Genomic DNA, 17801 nt, shown 5'->3' on the forward strand with positions numbered 1-17801 from the left:
TCCAGCAACCCGACTGTTTTACATCTGTCCCGATTAAATGGGGGCAGAGACGCAGGAAGTCCAGAGGGAGACAGGAAGTGTGTGTGGAAGCCCCGCCCCCTCTCACCTTTGCTGCTGGCCACGTTGTTCTCGCTGCTCCCCAGACACGAGGAGCTCAGCCCGGCCGGCACGCCTTTCACAGGAAGCTTGGAGGCGGCGGGAGCAGGTGGTCGCCATGCCGACCCAGGGGCTGACTGCTGATTGGATGATGGTTTGGGAATGGAGGCGGTGGGACTGTGAGCGACTCCTGATGCTCGAGGTTTGGGAATACCTGGGAAGCAAATAGAACGACCCGGCTTAAAGAAAAGAACAAGACAAACAGAGAAACAAATCCGACTTTCTCCGACAATGAAGCTGCAGACATTATGAAAATGTTTCAGCTGCTGCTTGACTTACTGGAAATCACTGTCAAGAATCAACATCAGCTGTATCTAGCAAGCTAAACATTTAGCTAAAGCTAAACATTTAGCTTGCTTACTGAATATTTAGCTCAGTTGTATACTGACTTTCCTTGCTAACTTAAAGCTTTGTTAATAAACTAAATATTTAGCATGCTAATAAAATATTTAGTTTGTAATATTTACAAATGAATGAACCTGGTGAAAATATGACCTTGGAAATTGAAACCCCGTTTATCTCCTCTTATGACTAAATATCCCAAATTATTGCTGTTAATTTTTAACTGTGTAACATTAACAGCACCCATAAACATCCATCCATCATCCATCATCCATCCATCCATCCATCATCCATCCATCATCCATCCATCCTTCATCCATCCATCACCCATCCATCCATCACCCATCCATCCATCACCCACCCATCATCCATCCATCATCCATCCATCATCCATCCATCCATCATCCATCCATCACCCATCCATCACCCATCCATCCATCACCCATCCATCATCCATCCATCACCCATCCATCCTTCATCCATCCATCACCCATCCATCCTTCATCCATCCATCACCCATCCATCCATCACCCATCCATCACCCATCCATCCATCATCCATCCTTCATCCATCCATCCATCATCCACCCATCATCCATCCATCACCCATCTACCCATCCATCCTTCATCCATCCATCCATCATCCATCCACCCATCATCCATCCATCATCCATCCATCCATCACCCATCCATCCTTCATCCATCCATCACCCATCCATCCATCCATCCATCATCCATCATCCATCATCCATCCATCCATCACCCATCCATCCTTCATCCATCCATCACCCATCCATCCATCATCCATCATCCATCATCCACCCATCATCCATCCATCATCCATCCATCCATCATCCACCCATCATCCATCCATCACCCATCCACCCATCCATCCATCACCCATCACCCATCCATCCTTCATCCATCCATCCATCATCCATCCATCATCATCCATCCATCCATCATCCATCCATCCACCCATCATCAATCATCCATCCACCCATCATTCATCCATCCATCATCAATCATCCATCCACCCATCATCCATCCAACCATCATCCATCATGCATCCATCATCCATCAATCATCCATCCATCCATCATCCATCCATCAATCATCCATCCACCCATCATTCATCCATCCACCATCCACCCATCATCCATCCATCATCAATCATCCACCCACCCATCCACCCATCATCCATCCATCCATCCATCCATCATCCATCCATCCATCATCCATCCATCCACCCATCATCCATCAATCATCAATCATCCATCCATCATCAATCATCCATCCATCCATCATCCATCAATCATCCATCCATCATCCATCCATCATCCACCCATCATCAATCATCCATCCACCCATCATTCATCCATCCATCATCAATCATCCATCCACCCATCATCCATCCATCCATCATCCATCATGCATCCATCATCCATCAATCATCCATCCATCCATCCATCATCAATCATCCATCCACCATCCATCCATCCATCCACCCATCATCCATCATCCATCCATCATCAATCATCCATCCACCCATCATCCATCATCCATCAATCCTCCATCCATCCATCCATCCACCCGTCCATCATCCATCCATCCACTTCAGGATCAAACACGTTCCAGGAACATTTTTCTGTGACCTTTTTGTTCTCCAAACCTTAAATCCGTTCTGACATTGAGGACTCAAAGCCACACTGAGTTTCCTTCGTCCAGCTCTTCCTGTTAGTGCATCCTAAAGAGTCCAGTAGGTCCAGTTTGTCTATCATTCTGTACTGGGACAGGTTGTGGTTCCATCAGCTGATGCTGGTTTTTAATGTAGTGGAAGATCAGATTCCCCCAAATTCCTCAAAATCCTTGAATGTTGATTGTGTAGAAACGGAAATATGAAAAATTCTTCCAATGTTTTTCTGATGAATTTTATTTTTATTCAGTTCAATTATTTTCTCACACGTTTGTTGTCAAAGCAGATTCCCAGAAGACCACATGGATCAGGACAGCAAATAAAAACCTGGATGTTTTGTCTTCTAGGAGTTCCTTTGTCCCCTCTGAGCTTTTGTTTTGTTGCTCTGACTTGTTTGTGGGACCAAACTGTGGTCTGATGCTGAACTTTATTGTTCCGTAGGAAAAAACATGTGTTGGGCCGGTTATGGACTCAGAAAGGAGGCGTTTAAACTTTTCACAGAGTTAAATATAAGTTTAAATTACAGCTGACAAACCAGCAGACAGGACTGGTCTTTCTGCAGCCGGATGGTTTACAGTGAAAGAACTGTGCAGCACTGCGTCACTCGTCATTTCTGCAGACTGATTCACACATTCTTTCCAAAGACCGAGGCGGAGAGAATCCCTGAGAGAAACAAAGGCCTCCGGCTCCTCACAGCCAGACCAGGAGGAGGGCAGACGCTGCGGACATCAGACCGCCACCGACTCTGTGGGGGAAAACGCTTGGAGCAAAAACCTTCCGGGTTTCAGAACGGTAAAACCAGGAACACTTTGTCCTGCAACTTCCTGTCACAACACAGAGAATTACCTCAAAGGAAACTAAGAGAAAATTCACAGGAACAGAACTACAAACCTAACAAGAGGATAGATGAGATACTAAACAATATTTCACAAAATCGCAACAAAAAACCAAACAAATCCAAGAAAAATCAACATCAATCCATCCATCAATCAGTCCGTCCGTCCATTCATCCATCCATTCATCCATCGCCTTCAGGTCCAAGAAGCAGCAGGTTCAGGAATCATTAACCAGTTTCTCATGTGGATCTCAATGAGTTTCCTATTGGAGAGATCAGAGTTTTCCTGGACCGCCAGGTCCAAGCGGCTGCAGCTCTGCACCGGATGCTGGAGTTCCTGCACTCATCTCTACGGCTGCATTCTCCACACCAGTTCAACCAGACTCCAATCCGCTCCGACCCGCTCCTGCCCAACTCCGGTCCGCTCCGACTCCGGTCCGCACCAACTCCGGTCCGGCTCCGGTCAGGCTCCGGCCCGGCTCCAACCTGCTCCTGCCCAACTCCGGTCCGCTCCGGCCCAGCTCCGGTCCGCACCGACTCCGCTCCGGTCCGCTCCGGCCCGGCTCCGGTCCACTTTAATCAAACTCCAGTTTGTTTTCCTAGAAACTCCGGTTGGTGAGGTGTGAATGCTAAGCTAACTCTGGTTCTCCAAACCTCGGTCTGGCTTCGGCTGAAGTGAACTCTGGTTCGGTTTGAATGTGAACGCCAAGCGGACCGGAGACCGCTCCAAAAGCAGGAAGTGGACTACAGAGCAGGGCATTCTGGGTAAAAACAACCAAAACAAACATGCTAGGCTAGCGTTAGTGGAAGAAATGGCTCGTGATCTTTAACCAAAGACTAAAGAGAAATCCTCCAACCGCTAAAATCTGATTTGATCCATTTGCTTATTATTAATATTTCCTCCTTTAGCCGAGCAGTTTAGTTCCATGTTGATAGTTTAGGTTTTAATGCGTGAATATATTTTCATACATTATTCTCTGTACAAAGATTCCTGATAATCAGGTAGTTTAACTAAATTAATTCCAACTTCACTTAAAACAATAAATTAATGATTACAAGTCAAACATTGCTGCCAGTTCTTGCTGTAAAACAACAGAACCCAGAGGAACCTTTACCTGGACTTTGTGCGAACGCAGAGCGTTAGCTGCTGCTCGCTCCTTTCAGCCGGATCAGAACCACCCAGAGCAGGAAACATCTGGCTCTGTTTGGGTTCGGAGCAGCTGGGTTGGGTTACCTCAGGAATCACAGTTGGGTAAGAGCTGAATCATAACACGTCCAGCGTTGACACACACAAACACTGCAGCTTCATTACCGTCCCGCCAGAACCAGAACCGCTACCCACATAGCCTCCAACCTGACTCCACCTGGTGAAATCACAAAAGACTCGAGAATCTCCTCCGAGTTTTTACTGTGTACAAGTCCAGGTCCAACAGAACAGACCCAGAATCCCCCAGTCCGACGTCACGCAGCGAAACATGAAGAAACAAAACCTCAGGATTATTTCACTCAGTTAGCAGAAAATAATTGAAGACAAAACAACCTCCAGAGACAGACCAGCTAAAACTGAAGAAATGCTTAAATGGAAGATACGCTAAGCTAAAAAGGAAGTTATACCAAGTTGAGTTAAACTGAAGTGATGCTAAGTTACGTTAAAATGGAAATTATGCTAAACCAGAAGCTACAAAAATGAGCTAAAACTGAAGTTACGATAAACTTGCTAGCACAACGTCTCTGGTTGCCTTCTGTGTTGTTGATTTAGCATTTTGTTGGCCCTTCTGGGCCACCATAAAACCTTTCCATGGTTTCTGATGGTTTTCTATGAAGAAACACTGAAGCGTTTTGCTTGTACATTAATACGTCACTTCCTGGTAACAGCAGCCCTGAAACTCTCTCTGTGCTTCAGTTCAGGTTTTCAGAGTTCGGCAACGTAAATCCGTCTTGAAGCTGAATGAAAACGGACGGATCGGTTTTCCAGATTGGATCCCTGCAGCCCGGCTCCGCTGTGGTGGCAGCATCATGCTGAGGGCTCGGGTCGTCTCGACACAGATCAACATGATCAGAACCAGATCGTCTCAGTTTCCGTCTTCACCGGGCTGAGGAAGACATCTGGACGGGGCCGGTTCCGCTGGACCGCAGGGCAGGCAACCAACGGGTCCAAACTCAAAGCCGACTCACAGAAAAGAACCAGACTGGTGGAAATCCCCGTCCGAGGTCCAGAGGCGTCCGCTTGTCCCACCAGAACCAGGACAAACGGCTCATTGTCCTCCAGAGGGGGACGTTCAGGACAAAGACTAGCTTTCAGACGGAGACGGCCCAAAGGCAGCGTTTCCCAGCCGGACCTGAGGTCCGTTCAGCGAGTCCGAACCAGAACCGGGCTTTTACCAATGAGGCAAAGAGCTGCAAGACGGACGGACTGAGACACGGACAGATGGACGTCCTCTGAGACGAAGAGCTGCAGGAAACAGAAACTGTCCGACCCAAAGCTGTTGGAGCGGTTCTGGACCCGGTTCCAGATACGGCAGTTAGAGCGGAAAACTCTCTGCGTGTGCAGCTGGATTTACACCTCACACACATACACACACACACACACAAACACACACACACACACACAGACACACACAGAAACACAAACACACGCCCGCCCGCGTGCGGCTGCCAGGAGGAGACTCACCCTGGTTCTGGTTCCTGGCTGCGGGTCCGTCAGCCTCTGCCCCGGCGCTGTCCGGTCCCGGCCCCCGGTCGGGCCGGCCGCTGCGTCCCGGCGGCCTGGAGGCGGCCCTCTGCAGGAAGAGCGGATGTTTAGCCACGGCGCTCCAGCCCAGCGGCCCGGAGCGGCGCACCGACACCAAGGCGTCGGCCATTCCAGCCGGAGCGGAGCCGAAGACGAGGAAGACGAGGGGGAGGAGAACTGGGACGGCGCAGAAGCTACACGCAGAGGGAGGAAAGTTTCTGCCCCCCTCTATAAACACATGGAGAGTCTGGAGGCCTGGCCTCCGTCTGCTGGAGGAGCAACCCCCGACCCGCCCCCCTCGGGTCAGAACCGGGCCTGATTCCTGCAGATTACTGCAGCATACCAGCCGTCCTGTGTCGACACGCTCCCTGCAGCTGCAGCTCGCTCCGAGCGCGTGCAGCAGATCGGTTCTGGTACCGGAGCGGCTGCTGGTTCCGAGTCCAGACTGAACATCTGATCCGGACCACCTGAGCCAGAGCTGATCCAGAACCAGAACCGGTTAAGAGTTCAGCAGGAGGCGGTTCTGGTTCAGCCTGTCTGTCTCAAACATCAAAACTTTGACCCAAATTATCACCATGGAGACGTTTAGCTGGACCCGCTTCCTGTGTCAGAAGTATGAGCAGTTCTGAATCTGGGACTCCAGGGAGTTCTGCTGCTGTCGGGTCGGGGTGTACTTAGTTTGGACCAGAACTCACCTTGCTGGGAGTCCTCAGCTTCTCCTGAGCAGTCTGTGTCGCAGCTTCTCTGACCGGATCAAAACCCACAGAGCTGCTGGATGCGGCTCGACTCTCCGCTGCTTTCTTCTTCTCTGGTGGTGCAGACAGCGAGGCCGCCGCCCCCTGGTGGTCGGCCCGGGTAGATGGACCTTTCCCCCTGCTGGGCCTGAGGAGCCGGGCCACTTTCACCGGACCTGGAGGACCAGGAAGACCTGGGAGACCTGGAGTCAGCCTTCTACTGCCGACCACCTCGGCTCTCCTGCAGGGTTCTGGTCGGTTCTGCAGAGCAGACGGAAAACATCTGGGAAGTTCTGGTAAACAGGTTAGAACTTAAGCTGGGTTCAAAGGTCATCTGAAGTACCTGAGCAGGCGTTCTGGATGGACACGGGTTCTGGGTTCCCTTTGTCTCCTGGCTGGAGATTCTGGCAGCGCCGCTCGGCCCGGTTTGGGGCAAATGGACCTCCTGAGGTGGAGCGGTGCCTCCGACTGGATTGCTGGAGGTCTGAGAGGTTCTGCTGAGGTTCTGGGAGGCAGCAGGACCATCCAGGTCATCCAGGTCACCCCGTGGCAGTTCCGCTGCCCTCACCGGGTCCAATCCCTCGACCTGCAGGTCCAGTCCGGCTCCGGCTCCAGCTGGACTCACCTGGCTCAGCGTCACACACATGTCTGAGCTCACAGACACAAAGAGGGCCTCGTCTTCTTCATCTTCCTCATCAGCCGGGATCTCCGTCGTGTCCGAGTCAGCGATGGAGGAGCTGCCGTTGCCCTGGTAACTGTCCAGGCAGGAGCTCCAGGTGTCCTGCTGAAAGCCGGCGCTGATGGCGTCCAGGTAGAGCGAGGCGTCGGTCTGGAACCGCCCTTCCTCATCCTCCTCCTCATCCTCCTCCTCTGGAGCCCACCTGGACAGCACCACCTCCTCCAGTTGGGCGGGGATCACGGCGGTCGTCATGGTAACCGCCAGCAGGTCGTACTCCAGCGGGCTCTCAGTCCGGTCGCCTGTCAGGCCACTCAGACTCCGCAGCGACTCCGGAGACGAGGAAGAGGAGGAGGAAGAGGAGACCGGGAAGGCGTTGCCATTGTGGTCGCCTTGGCGACAAAGAGGGAGCTTCATGCTGCTCATCTCCAGACCGAGTCAGAAGTTTCTGCAAACCGGATCTTTCAAATTCTCCGTTCAGTTCACATGTTTGCCTCAAACTTCCTGCAGGTTTTCCAGAAACTTCCAACTCATCGTATTCGGAAGACTTTAAAGGTCATGGATCCTGGATTCCTGCAGGAAGCTCCCACATGGTCAGGAGTCTGCAGGAACAAAAACACAGCATGGTTAGCTTCTTGTGGAGAACCTGCAGCTCCAGGTGAACCTGGAGAACCAAAATGTCCTCAAGAAAACAATCAAACCTGCAGAAAACTACAAATATCCATTAGTATGAATCAATAAATGCAAAATAAATCTCCAGATTTGGTACAATAAATTATAAAAAGTCTAAAAATCTCACTTCTTTAAAGTTCAATTGTCTAATCATCATAATCTTTTAAAAATTTTCATGTATAGTTCACCGCAGTGCTGCAGCAGAAATCTGACTGGGAAATGTCGACCCCTGCAGGCTCAATGTATCACTGCAGTTCTGAATGAAGACATTAAAACTTCTATCAAATTCATCGATTCATAATCATTTCCATCTGATACGGAGTTTTCTGGTGTTTCCAGCGAATCGAGCAGTATCTGGGTCGGTTCTGGTCGTGTTTATGGGTCAGACACTAAAAGAACCGGAGCAGCTAAATAAAGGCCTTCAGAACCGGGTCAGACCTCTTTTCTGTTCCCCGGTAACGACAACCGGCCCCTCGGCGACCGCGTCACTCACTTCCAGGTAGAGGAAGATGAGGAGGAGGAGAGAGACGAAGCTTCAGCAGCAGACCACAGAACCTCACCGGACCGTTCTCAGAACCGTCAGCAGGTTTCAAGGTCCGATCCGGTTCTGAACAAATCTAACTCCAGAGGAAAATGAGCTGGAAAATCAGCTTCTGAACAAAAAGATTTGAACTGAAGCCGGTGTTCTGTCAGATCAGCATACCTTGTCAGATAGTCATACCTTAGCTCAGACATGTAGCTGTTATCACCATATGATTTTATTTAATCATCAACATAGAATCATGACGTAGATCAACATACACTTTGTTATTATTATTAGAATGTTATATGGCATCCTGACTTAGTGGTTAAGTAGGTTAATGAGTTTTACACTGCAGCTGCAGCCAGACCTGCTTTACTTTGAAACCACGACAACGCATCTATATCTATCTAGTTATATTATGTCATATTATAAACAATTTAATGACTTATTTTCGTCATAACTTGTTGCGTATGCTGAACTGACGACTCCGCTGACGGTCGGACTTCTTAATGCGCATGCGCGGGCATGCGTACTCACTGCATGTATGTTATCCCGACAGCTGCTATCTGACAGAACACCGGTCACATAATCAAAACGGACCGGACCGGACCGGACCGGACCGCCCCAGTGTTTCCGTGGGCCGTTTTGGACCAGAACCAGAAGCTGTTCAGCTGCGTTTAATCATCATTTCTGGGTTTGAATCTGGGCAGATTCCGCTAATAGGGTAATAATTTAGCTAATTTTTAGTTTAGTTCTTTTGCTAACCTTGAAAACGTTTCGCGCACTTGGCTTCCCCTTCATAAATTTTTCTGAACAAATTTCTGGATTTAAGATTTCCTGAAACATTTTAGGTTTAGTGAATATTTCTGCTAACAATCGGCTCTTTCTGGACTGAAAACCACCAGAAGCCTTAAAGGGGCGGTACATTTTCTTTCAGGATTTGGTAATTGTAATTAGACTAAGTTTTTCTAAGCCAGTGTTTTCTGAGCTCTTCATGTTGGAGGATCTTTGCGTTGAAGGACATAAATCCAACCAGTGAGGTATTTTTTGAGTCTCCGGGCAGAAATTCCTCCACCCAGATCATCAGGACCAATCGGATCTCCGGTTGGACCAATGCGTTGTTGAGCTACAGAATATTTCATAAGTTCTTTATCCAGATTTCAGAACATTGAAACAATTTAAAATCCCTTTCCAGGTCGGAGCTGAACTCTGGACTCGGTCTGGTTGGTTCCGTCAAACCGGGTCAGGCAGAGACAGCGTCCTATATTCACCCAGGCATGCTCTAACCGGACCGACCCGGCAGCTCATCCCGTCCTATTAGAATCAGCCACTGACAGCGGTTCCGACCCGCTCAGAGAGAAGAAACCCTGCGCAGCATTTACTCGCCTGTCAGGTCGGTTCTGATCCGGCGGACCAAGTGAAGGAGCAGTACCATGAAATGGTTGCTGAAAGGAAATCTGTGGCCGATGGAGAGAAACGAGTTTTAGCCGGGTCTCAGACTCCAGTCCAATCAGATGTTGACGCTACAATTGTGTGCAATAAACAGGAAGTAGAGGTCACATCTAAAAAGCAGGGAGCGCCCTCCCCTGCCAGCTGAAAGTTCAAAGTTTGGTGCCTCTGGTAAGGCACAGACCCACAGTTCCCTACGTCAGAACTTATTCTGTAAACGGGTTTCCATCTCTTCGGTAGCGCGCTAATTCTTGTCAGAAAACACAAAAACCAACTTGAGTGAGCAGGAAAACTTTTTTGCAAAGTTTTTTCGAATTCCGACATTTGCACAAACCATTTCTAACGCGACACTTTAAAATGTGCATAACGAAAACGCATTGATGGAAACATGACCTTTACGACCTCTGATCAACCCAAATCGCATAAAGTTAATGTGTAACTAAGCTCCCTGTCAAAGCTTAGCCCCCAGACAAATGTAGAAAGTGGGCGGAGTCAGGAACCACTGAGGGGCGTGGCCAAGATGTAAATAGCACCGCTGCTAGCTTAGCATCTTTGTCGCTATATTTAGTGACTTTTCAGACCCTCAACTGGCTTTTTAAACAAAAAGTTAGCTTTTTTGTTTACAGAAAAAGCTAACAACTTATTTTGTGTTATTGTAAACTTTTATGACGACAGAGTGTGAAAGTACTTGTTGCTCTGCAGCTCTGCTCTGATGTCCACACAAACCAAACTTCATGGTTTGTGTGGAACCAACAGGGAAATTTAACCACAATTCAACCCAAACAGGTTGAGACGGGTTTAGGCAAAAAAAATTGCAGAATTACACAAAATTACAAGAAAATGTATCAATTTTCACAGAAACATAGAGAACTTTTAGGAACAACTTTAGACATTTATCAGCAACACAAGGTTCATTTCTAGAGTTTAATTCCCCTTTAACTAGAGGAACATGGCCGCTTCTCCAGACCAGATGGGTCAAGCATCATGGACAAAAACACCAATCAGAAGCGTTAAGACACACACACACACACACACACACACACACACACACACACACACCCGATTCGACTGATTGATTCATGAAGCCGCTCGGCTCACAGCTTCGTGTTTCAGGATCTGCTGCATCATGTTACGTCTCTGGGAAACGACGCAGCAACGCTGCCGACACAGCTGGAGCAGTTACCGTGGCAACAGGACTGATCCGTCATCAGCAGAGAGAGGAAGGATGTGTCGCTCATAGCAACCAGCGCCTCAGGCAGGGGCAACTGCCGACGCAGCAAAACTCAGAATGAGGTCAGAGGTCAGGCTGAAACTGAACGTCTGGAAATGAGAGAAACTGTCAGAACCACCAGAAAGAGCCACCTGAACCTCTAGAACCAATCAGAACCCATCAGAACCAGTCCCGAGGACTCGTCTGGAGGACGCTGGTGTCAGTCCTACCTGCAGCGGTTCTGTTCTTCCAGGTCACAAGTCCCAATCTATTTTTACATTTCTGTTGGGAATCTGTGACATGAGCGATAAACCCATCAAAACCTCCTGGTTCTGACCCTCACTGTGACCCGTTACATCTCTGTGTTCTGATTGGACCGGGCCTCAGGTTCTGCTCCTAGAACATGGTAGTGGCAGCATCATGCAGTGGGGATGCTGCATGATGCTTTACACTTTCGCTCCATGTGAACCAGAACCAGAACGGGACCATAAATTATGGCGATAAACCATAATGCTGTCATTTACAGACGATTTTTTAATGATAATTATTTTCTAAGGAACATTTGGGCCTGGAAGAGTTTTTAAATATCCACAATAAATAAACCAAAGCATTAACATGGATTATGATTCAGTTTCAGGAAAACAGGCAGGCAGGACTTCCTAACGGTGCAAACCGTTTTATCCTCAGTTTCCAACATTAAAGAGGAGCATCATCTACATTATTGATTTCACTTTAGTTTACCACCCGATTTATTGATTTACTGCTTAGAACCATCATCAGTCCAACCAGAACTTCAACCGCAGAACAGCTGGGTCTCCAGAAATACACACACACACACACACACACACACACACACACACACACACACACACACACACACACACACACACAGTAACTGTTGCCGCAATCATAACTTACTCCTCTGGCTCCTTCTGAAAGCAGAGAAAACAGATCCAGTAGGAAACAATTCCTCCAGCTGGTCGGACTGGGACAGACTGGGAGGAACTGGGATGCTGGTGCTAACGCTCCACGCTGCGCGATCAGGCGTTATGTGTGACCATCGCTGCTGCGTTTTCCCATCCAGGCGGAGGGAAGAAGGGGAGGGATCCTGCAGTAAACACAAATCTGCTGCTTCTGGCACAGGACTACGGCAAGAGGGGAGGGACATTCCTCTACAGCAAACGCAGAGCCGGGGGGAGGGGGGGAGTTCTGGCCCAGATCCTCCTCCAGAGCCGAGCCGCTCTGTTCTGTTCAGCATCAGCAGCAGAAAACTAAACATGTAATCTGATGCAGCGCGGGCCGGAGCCAGGCAGCCAATCAGAGGCCGGCTCAGATTACTGAGGAACTTTAAAGCTGCGGCTGGCCTCCCTGGTAACATCATGACTGCTCACGTGCGACCTCCTGAACGACACGACCCTCACGTCATCTGCCTGGAATCGCTTCGCAGGAAAACATCCAAACATGGGAAAGTCGGATAAAAACTGATGAGTTCATGTTTCAGACGCTGGGCCAACTCCGAGCCGCCAAAGCAGAAACGAGTCACCGGCGTCAACAAACCGCTAGCTCCCATAAAGCACAGAACCTTTAATATCAAAAACTGAACGTGTTCATCTATGGCTGAAACAGATCACATTATCAATTAGTTACTCGTCAAATTCGAGTTAGAGGCGGTGCTGTGGTGGTGCAGGGGCAAAGCAAAACCCACATATGGAGGCCTCAGGACTCGTGGCAGTGGTCACAGGTTCGATTCCCGGCCTGGGGACATTTGCCCCATGTCATTACCCTCTTTCCTGTCAGACTGCTTTCAAATAAATGCCAATAGAGCCAACAAAATCTTTTAAAACAGATTGTATTAAAGGGCCAGTATTCTGTTTTCCAAGCACAAGGCGTCCATTTTAGAGCATAATCCAGTAACTGTTACCTTCAGTTGCTACAGAAAAGCTATATATCAGATATGACTTAAAATGAATTTTACTTCATGATTAACGACTTAAAATAAGGCCTCCGTCCCTTTAAAACCTCCTACTCTTTCTGAAGCTCTGCTTGGCCTGGCGGGCCACCAGGCTAAGCCCTGTTTGTTTATTTTAGGGGTTTTTTCATGTTTGCCTTTGACTTTAGTGTTTAGGTATCGTTAATAATGTCTTCCAATAATGCATAATTACCTGCAGGCATTTTCATATTTCCTGTCAACTTTAAATATTTTTATCTCAAAAACACGGTAGGCACCCCACCAGGTGTTTGCTAATTGCTGCTGGCTAGTCTGAAGGAGCTGAGTGGGGGAGGAGCAACGCCTCTGAGGCGGGGCTATGTCCACCCAGGTGTTTTGCACAGCTGAATGGTTGCCATGGAGATTAAAGGATTTCTCAAACATGCAGGAAAGAATCAAAGAAACACTGCAGGTTTGTTCTTGATGAAAGAATAATTGTATAATGAAAAGATCCAAACAGCTGATTTCACACTGTACTACCCCTTTTTATGTGCATTTAAAGACATAACTTTGAATTTTAAAAAGTTATGTCCCCCATGTTGAAGACCTCTAACCTTTCAAACTTAAAAGCCTGAAAAATCACAACAAAGTTTGGTTCTGTGACAAAATGTAAAAACAAGTTCAAGAAGTTTAGCAAGAAGCTGTAAAACATGCTGAGTGAGGTAAACAGCATCAACTCTTCTGTGCACGAAAGCAGACAGTAAGTTAGAGTTTTAGTATGCATTCCTCTCCTTGTTTTCTGCAGTGGGAGGCGGGTTGATGGTGCAACGTCTGAAGCAAAATAATCTGATTAAAATCTCCTTTTAATTTGAATCATCCTGGTAAATTAAATGTTAGACTTGAGGAACCAGAGCAGCACATCGGGGGGCAGAGGACGTGTTTCTACATGCAAAAACTGCTGGTTGACTAACTGCAGGAAAACTCCTGAAACATTTATCCAAGAAGTTTGTGTCTGAAACGTTTGGAGCAACAAACGTTTCCCTGAGTGAGAGAAAATCTGGAAACTCTGACTAAGTGAGATCCTCTAATCAGCTCCAGCTTCTCCCACACAGGAAGTGTGAATGGAAATGTTTTCTGTCATGATAACAAGTCTTCCTTAAGAGTTCTGGGACGCCATGCTTTACATTGGGGGTCAGAGGTCACATGAAGGTGTTGTGGTCCTCTGCATAAGTTCTCCAATAAAACTAAGGAAATGGTGCCCCAGTTTTCTGCTCCCCTGATGCTCCACTGAGTCCTGGAAACCACAGAGCAGCCGAAAACAACCGGCAACCAGCTGGAGGAGAGGAAGGTGTGTGGGTGAGAGTCCATCCATCTGCTACTTCAACCAAAATAACTAAACACAGAACTGAGAGTTAAATCTCTCAGTTATTCCCTTAAAGCCAGTCAGACATCTTTTAAGATATTTTAAAGCGATCCGGATCATGAGCTCGCTGGGAGTTTTTCTTTTAACTTTTTATTTTTACTATGTTTTAGTAATTTTAGTTTTTACAAAATTACCTGTTCATTTTCAGATAAAGGTTTCCTGTTATACCTCTCAACTCTGATCTATAAATTATAAACAGTACAACTTTTAACTGTCAAAAAGCAGCACAATTCATATTGTTTTACTGTCTTCTTTGGATGGGTAACTGAAATTAATTTTGTTCTGCAAATCTCGTTACAGCGAGTTTTATATCTTATTTATTTCCTAGCTCTGGCAGATCACCAGACGTTAGCACCATGGCTACATATTAGACATTTTTACCATAATCTGGTAAAAACGGTTACATTAAATAAAAGTATTGTTGCAGATCAATTAGAACAGACCACCATTTTAAAACTACCATATATTATCTCCAACTGCCATTTAGCTGCTAAATGCTGTATGTGGCTAACAGCTAACTGCAATTTTCACATTATAGAGACTATGTCCTTTAGCCTGTTAGCAAAACTTTATTGGACCTTTTATCATAACTTCTCCCTGGTAACAACAGTTACATTAAATAAAAGTAATGTTGCAGATTATTTAACATCATCCACTATATTAAAGCTATTTTATTGACCAACTGCCATTTCGCTGCTAAATGCTACATGTGGCTAACAGCTAGGTGTTAGCCAAGTCATATGTATTTTTCCAGTTATTTAGCACAAAGGTTCCATGTTATAACTCTTAATAATATAAGATTTTTACAGTGAAACATAGCAATGTTTAAAGTGGGAGTTACTCAACACTGTAAAGAAAAGGGTCACAAAAAAACCAAAGAACTGAGCTACCAAAAGCTAACAGCTAACAGAGCTAAAGGCTCCGTTCTAGCTCTGGGAACCAGGTATTTTTTCTCATGGATTAAACTGGTGTTCAGTTAAACTTCAAACAAATCCATGGCTCAACATTTCTGAGAAATAAGTTCAGAGTAGAAAGTTTGTCAAGCAGCAGAACAGGTTTACGTGACTGAACCTGCGGTCAAACTGTGGTTGTGGTTAAAGAGGTTAAACTGTCACTGAGGCTTGAAGCCGCAGGAGTAAATCCCATCAGAGCAGCCAGTGTTGTTTTAGTGTGTGTTTATGGATAATAGAAGAAATGAAAAGCAGTTACTGATTCAATCCCAGCAACAAGTCTGAGCAGAGCGCAGCTTTCAGCTCCACGCTGACATCCAGACACAAAAATGCCAATTATGACGAGCCGGAGAGCACAATCAGCTTCACCAAGGAGTGGCTGCATCAGACGAGGCTGAAAATCTGCAATAACAGGAAACATCCGCAAGTTTGTTTTCATTTTAGTTAGTGAAAACTAAAATGAAATAAGATCAGCAGTGAGATCGGCCAAACTCAGAGGAGATTTATTAAAGCTAAGCCCAGCAGCAGCAGACTTTATGGACAAACCTGAGTGGAATTGTTTTAGCCAAAACCAGTTTCTTTCATATTTAAATAATTATGTTCTCTTTTGGAGGAGAAAACATTTTCAAATCAAACATCTAAGACAAAACTCGACAAATATTTGTCCATCATTTTCTGCACAGCTGACGGCATAAGTAAGGGTTGAATGATGTTATCAAGCTAAGATTTGTATCAATGCATTGTATTTTGCGAGTAAGAAATAAGAAGCACAATTTATATTGTGCCTGACTTTGTAAAACAAAGTCAGGATTTAAAAAATATTAATTAATGGAGATAAAGATATGTATTATTATGTAAGACTTATTTAAGGAAGAATGACTGAAGATGGCGACTTAAAAAAATACAACTGAATATAGAAGCAAAAATGTCAATATTTCAAAGAATAAAAAGTAAATGTTGAAAGAAAATTCCCAGATTAAACCATCTGCCAGCAAAGAGCTGAGAGAAGCACAAGGACACCTGAGTCTCTCAGAATAATCAAATTACATGGCTGCAACACTAAAAACTCATTCATAACAACACAGCCTCCAGCAGCGGACAAATCCATTACAGTTTCCCTTTTTCTCTTCAGGGTGAAATGACTGAGGAGCCAATCAGGAGCAGCTAGAGGTTATGAAAGTGTTTCCTGAGAGCTCTGCCATGCCAAGGAGAGCCACAGAGTCTTACTTAATCCTGGCCAGGCCTGCGGGATGATGCAGAGGACAACCCGTTATATAACACCCAGAATGCTGCAGCAGCACAAATGTCCATCACACACAGGGACAGGGTACTGCAGACAGAGTGGACAGAGAGAGGACACCTGCGCCTGCAGCTGCAGGTAACCAGGCATGCGGACAGCGCCGTGCATCTCATTCATTAAATAAACTTCATCAAAGTTTTTCTGTTTACAGAAATATTAAAAAGATGATCATCAAAAACTTCACATTCTCTCTCAGGTTCACAAAAATAGATAAAAATATTTACCCTGCTATAAAACTGCAGCAGCTGCTTCCTCAGTGGAAAAGCTGCTGTTTCTTATCAGCTTCGTGATGTAAAAATAAATAATTTCTGCGTCTTGTTTCTAATAAACAGTAAAATCCCGCAGTCAGTACACCTACCGTCTGCTGCAGCAGGAGCCACGCAACCCGCAGCCTTCACCTGGACATAACAGGAACCAGACTCTTCACGTTTCCTCCAGTAATCCTCCGAACCCCGAACCGCGCTCCCAGGTGGGCCCAGCTGGTTCCGGTGGATGACGGTGATCACCGGAGGAGTCCTCAAGGATCATCGGCTGGCAGCCAATCAGTGAAGTGAACCGGTCACCCACTCACATGGCTCACGCACTATATATATTGGCGGAGGAATACATGATGAAAAAATACTTATCTTTTTAACTTCGTCTGTATTATATAAAACGGACAGTTACACTGCCATTTTTATGATTTTTTTTTTTTTTTTTGCTTTAATGTGTTTTATTAATTGTGCACCTCGTGTATTGTCTTAGGTTTATAACGGATTATATTCAGTAATCAGAAATAAACAAATAAAATGTGTTAAACTTTACTGCGTCTCACCAGCTTTACCTGTAGTTATGATAGTGACTACTGCCACCTAGAGGCCGAGGAAAGACTAACTGTTGGATGCCCTAAAATACCTCCCGTTAAATTTCTTCATATTTTTTCAAGTCCTATCACAGCTTCACTCTGACGTGTTGAGTCGCTTTAAAGTTTTGCCGCATTTTTTAATTGTTTAGCATGATTATTAATTTTTATTCAGTTTTTTTTGTCAGAAGGCATGAAGATAAGAGCGGTTGATATGGTTTTAATTGTATTTGATAATATCCATCCACTCCCGCTATTCAAACTAAAACACAATTTAGAAATTATAATACTGATATAATATACAACACTGACAATATGTAGTTTAATAATATGATAA

General features: G+C 46.0%; 1 protein-coding gene across 3 annotated transcripts in view; it reads right to left on the reverse strand.

The window, feature by feature from the left end:
• The window catches only part of LOC106910530 (uncharacterized), a 44147-nt gene extending 26726 nt beyond the window's left edge, over window positions 1–17421 (reverse strand). Inside the window, exons 1-5 of one of the 3 annotated variants that reach the window (XM_088006798.1) lie at window positions 16982–17421; window positions 6837–7771; window positions 6455–6754; window positions 5700–5808; window positions 107–310 (exon numbers count right to left, since the gene is read on the reverse strand). In XM_088006798.1, the coding sequence (XP_087862924.1) occupies window positions 107–310; window positions 5700–5808; window positions 6455–6754; window positions 6837–7595 (1372 nt within the window). In that variant the 5' untranslated portion in view covers window positions 7596–7771; window positions 16982–17421. Of the gene's footprint in view, window positions 1–106; window positions 311–5699; window positions 5809–6454; window positions 6755–6836; window positions 7772–11941; window positions 12106–16981 lie in introns of those variants that run through there. The other 2 variants (XM_088006796.1, XM_088006797.1) reach the window with 2 other exon arrangements.
• Between the last annotated feature and the right edge of the window lie 380 nt (window positions 17422–17801).

This window comes from Poecilia mexicana, unplaced genomic scaffold (genome assembly GCF_051168715.1).
Source record: "Poecilia mexicana isolate PSO_F unplaced genomic scaffold, ASM5116871v1 scaffold_1, whole genome shotgun sequence".
In the NCBI taxonomy this organism is placed as follows: Eukaryota; Metazoa; Chordata; class Actinopteri; order Cyprinodontiformes; family Poeciliidae; genus Poecilia; species Poecilia mexicana.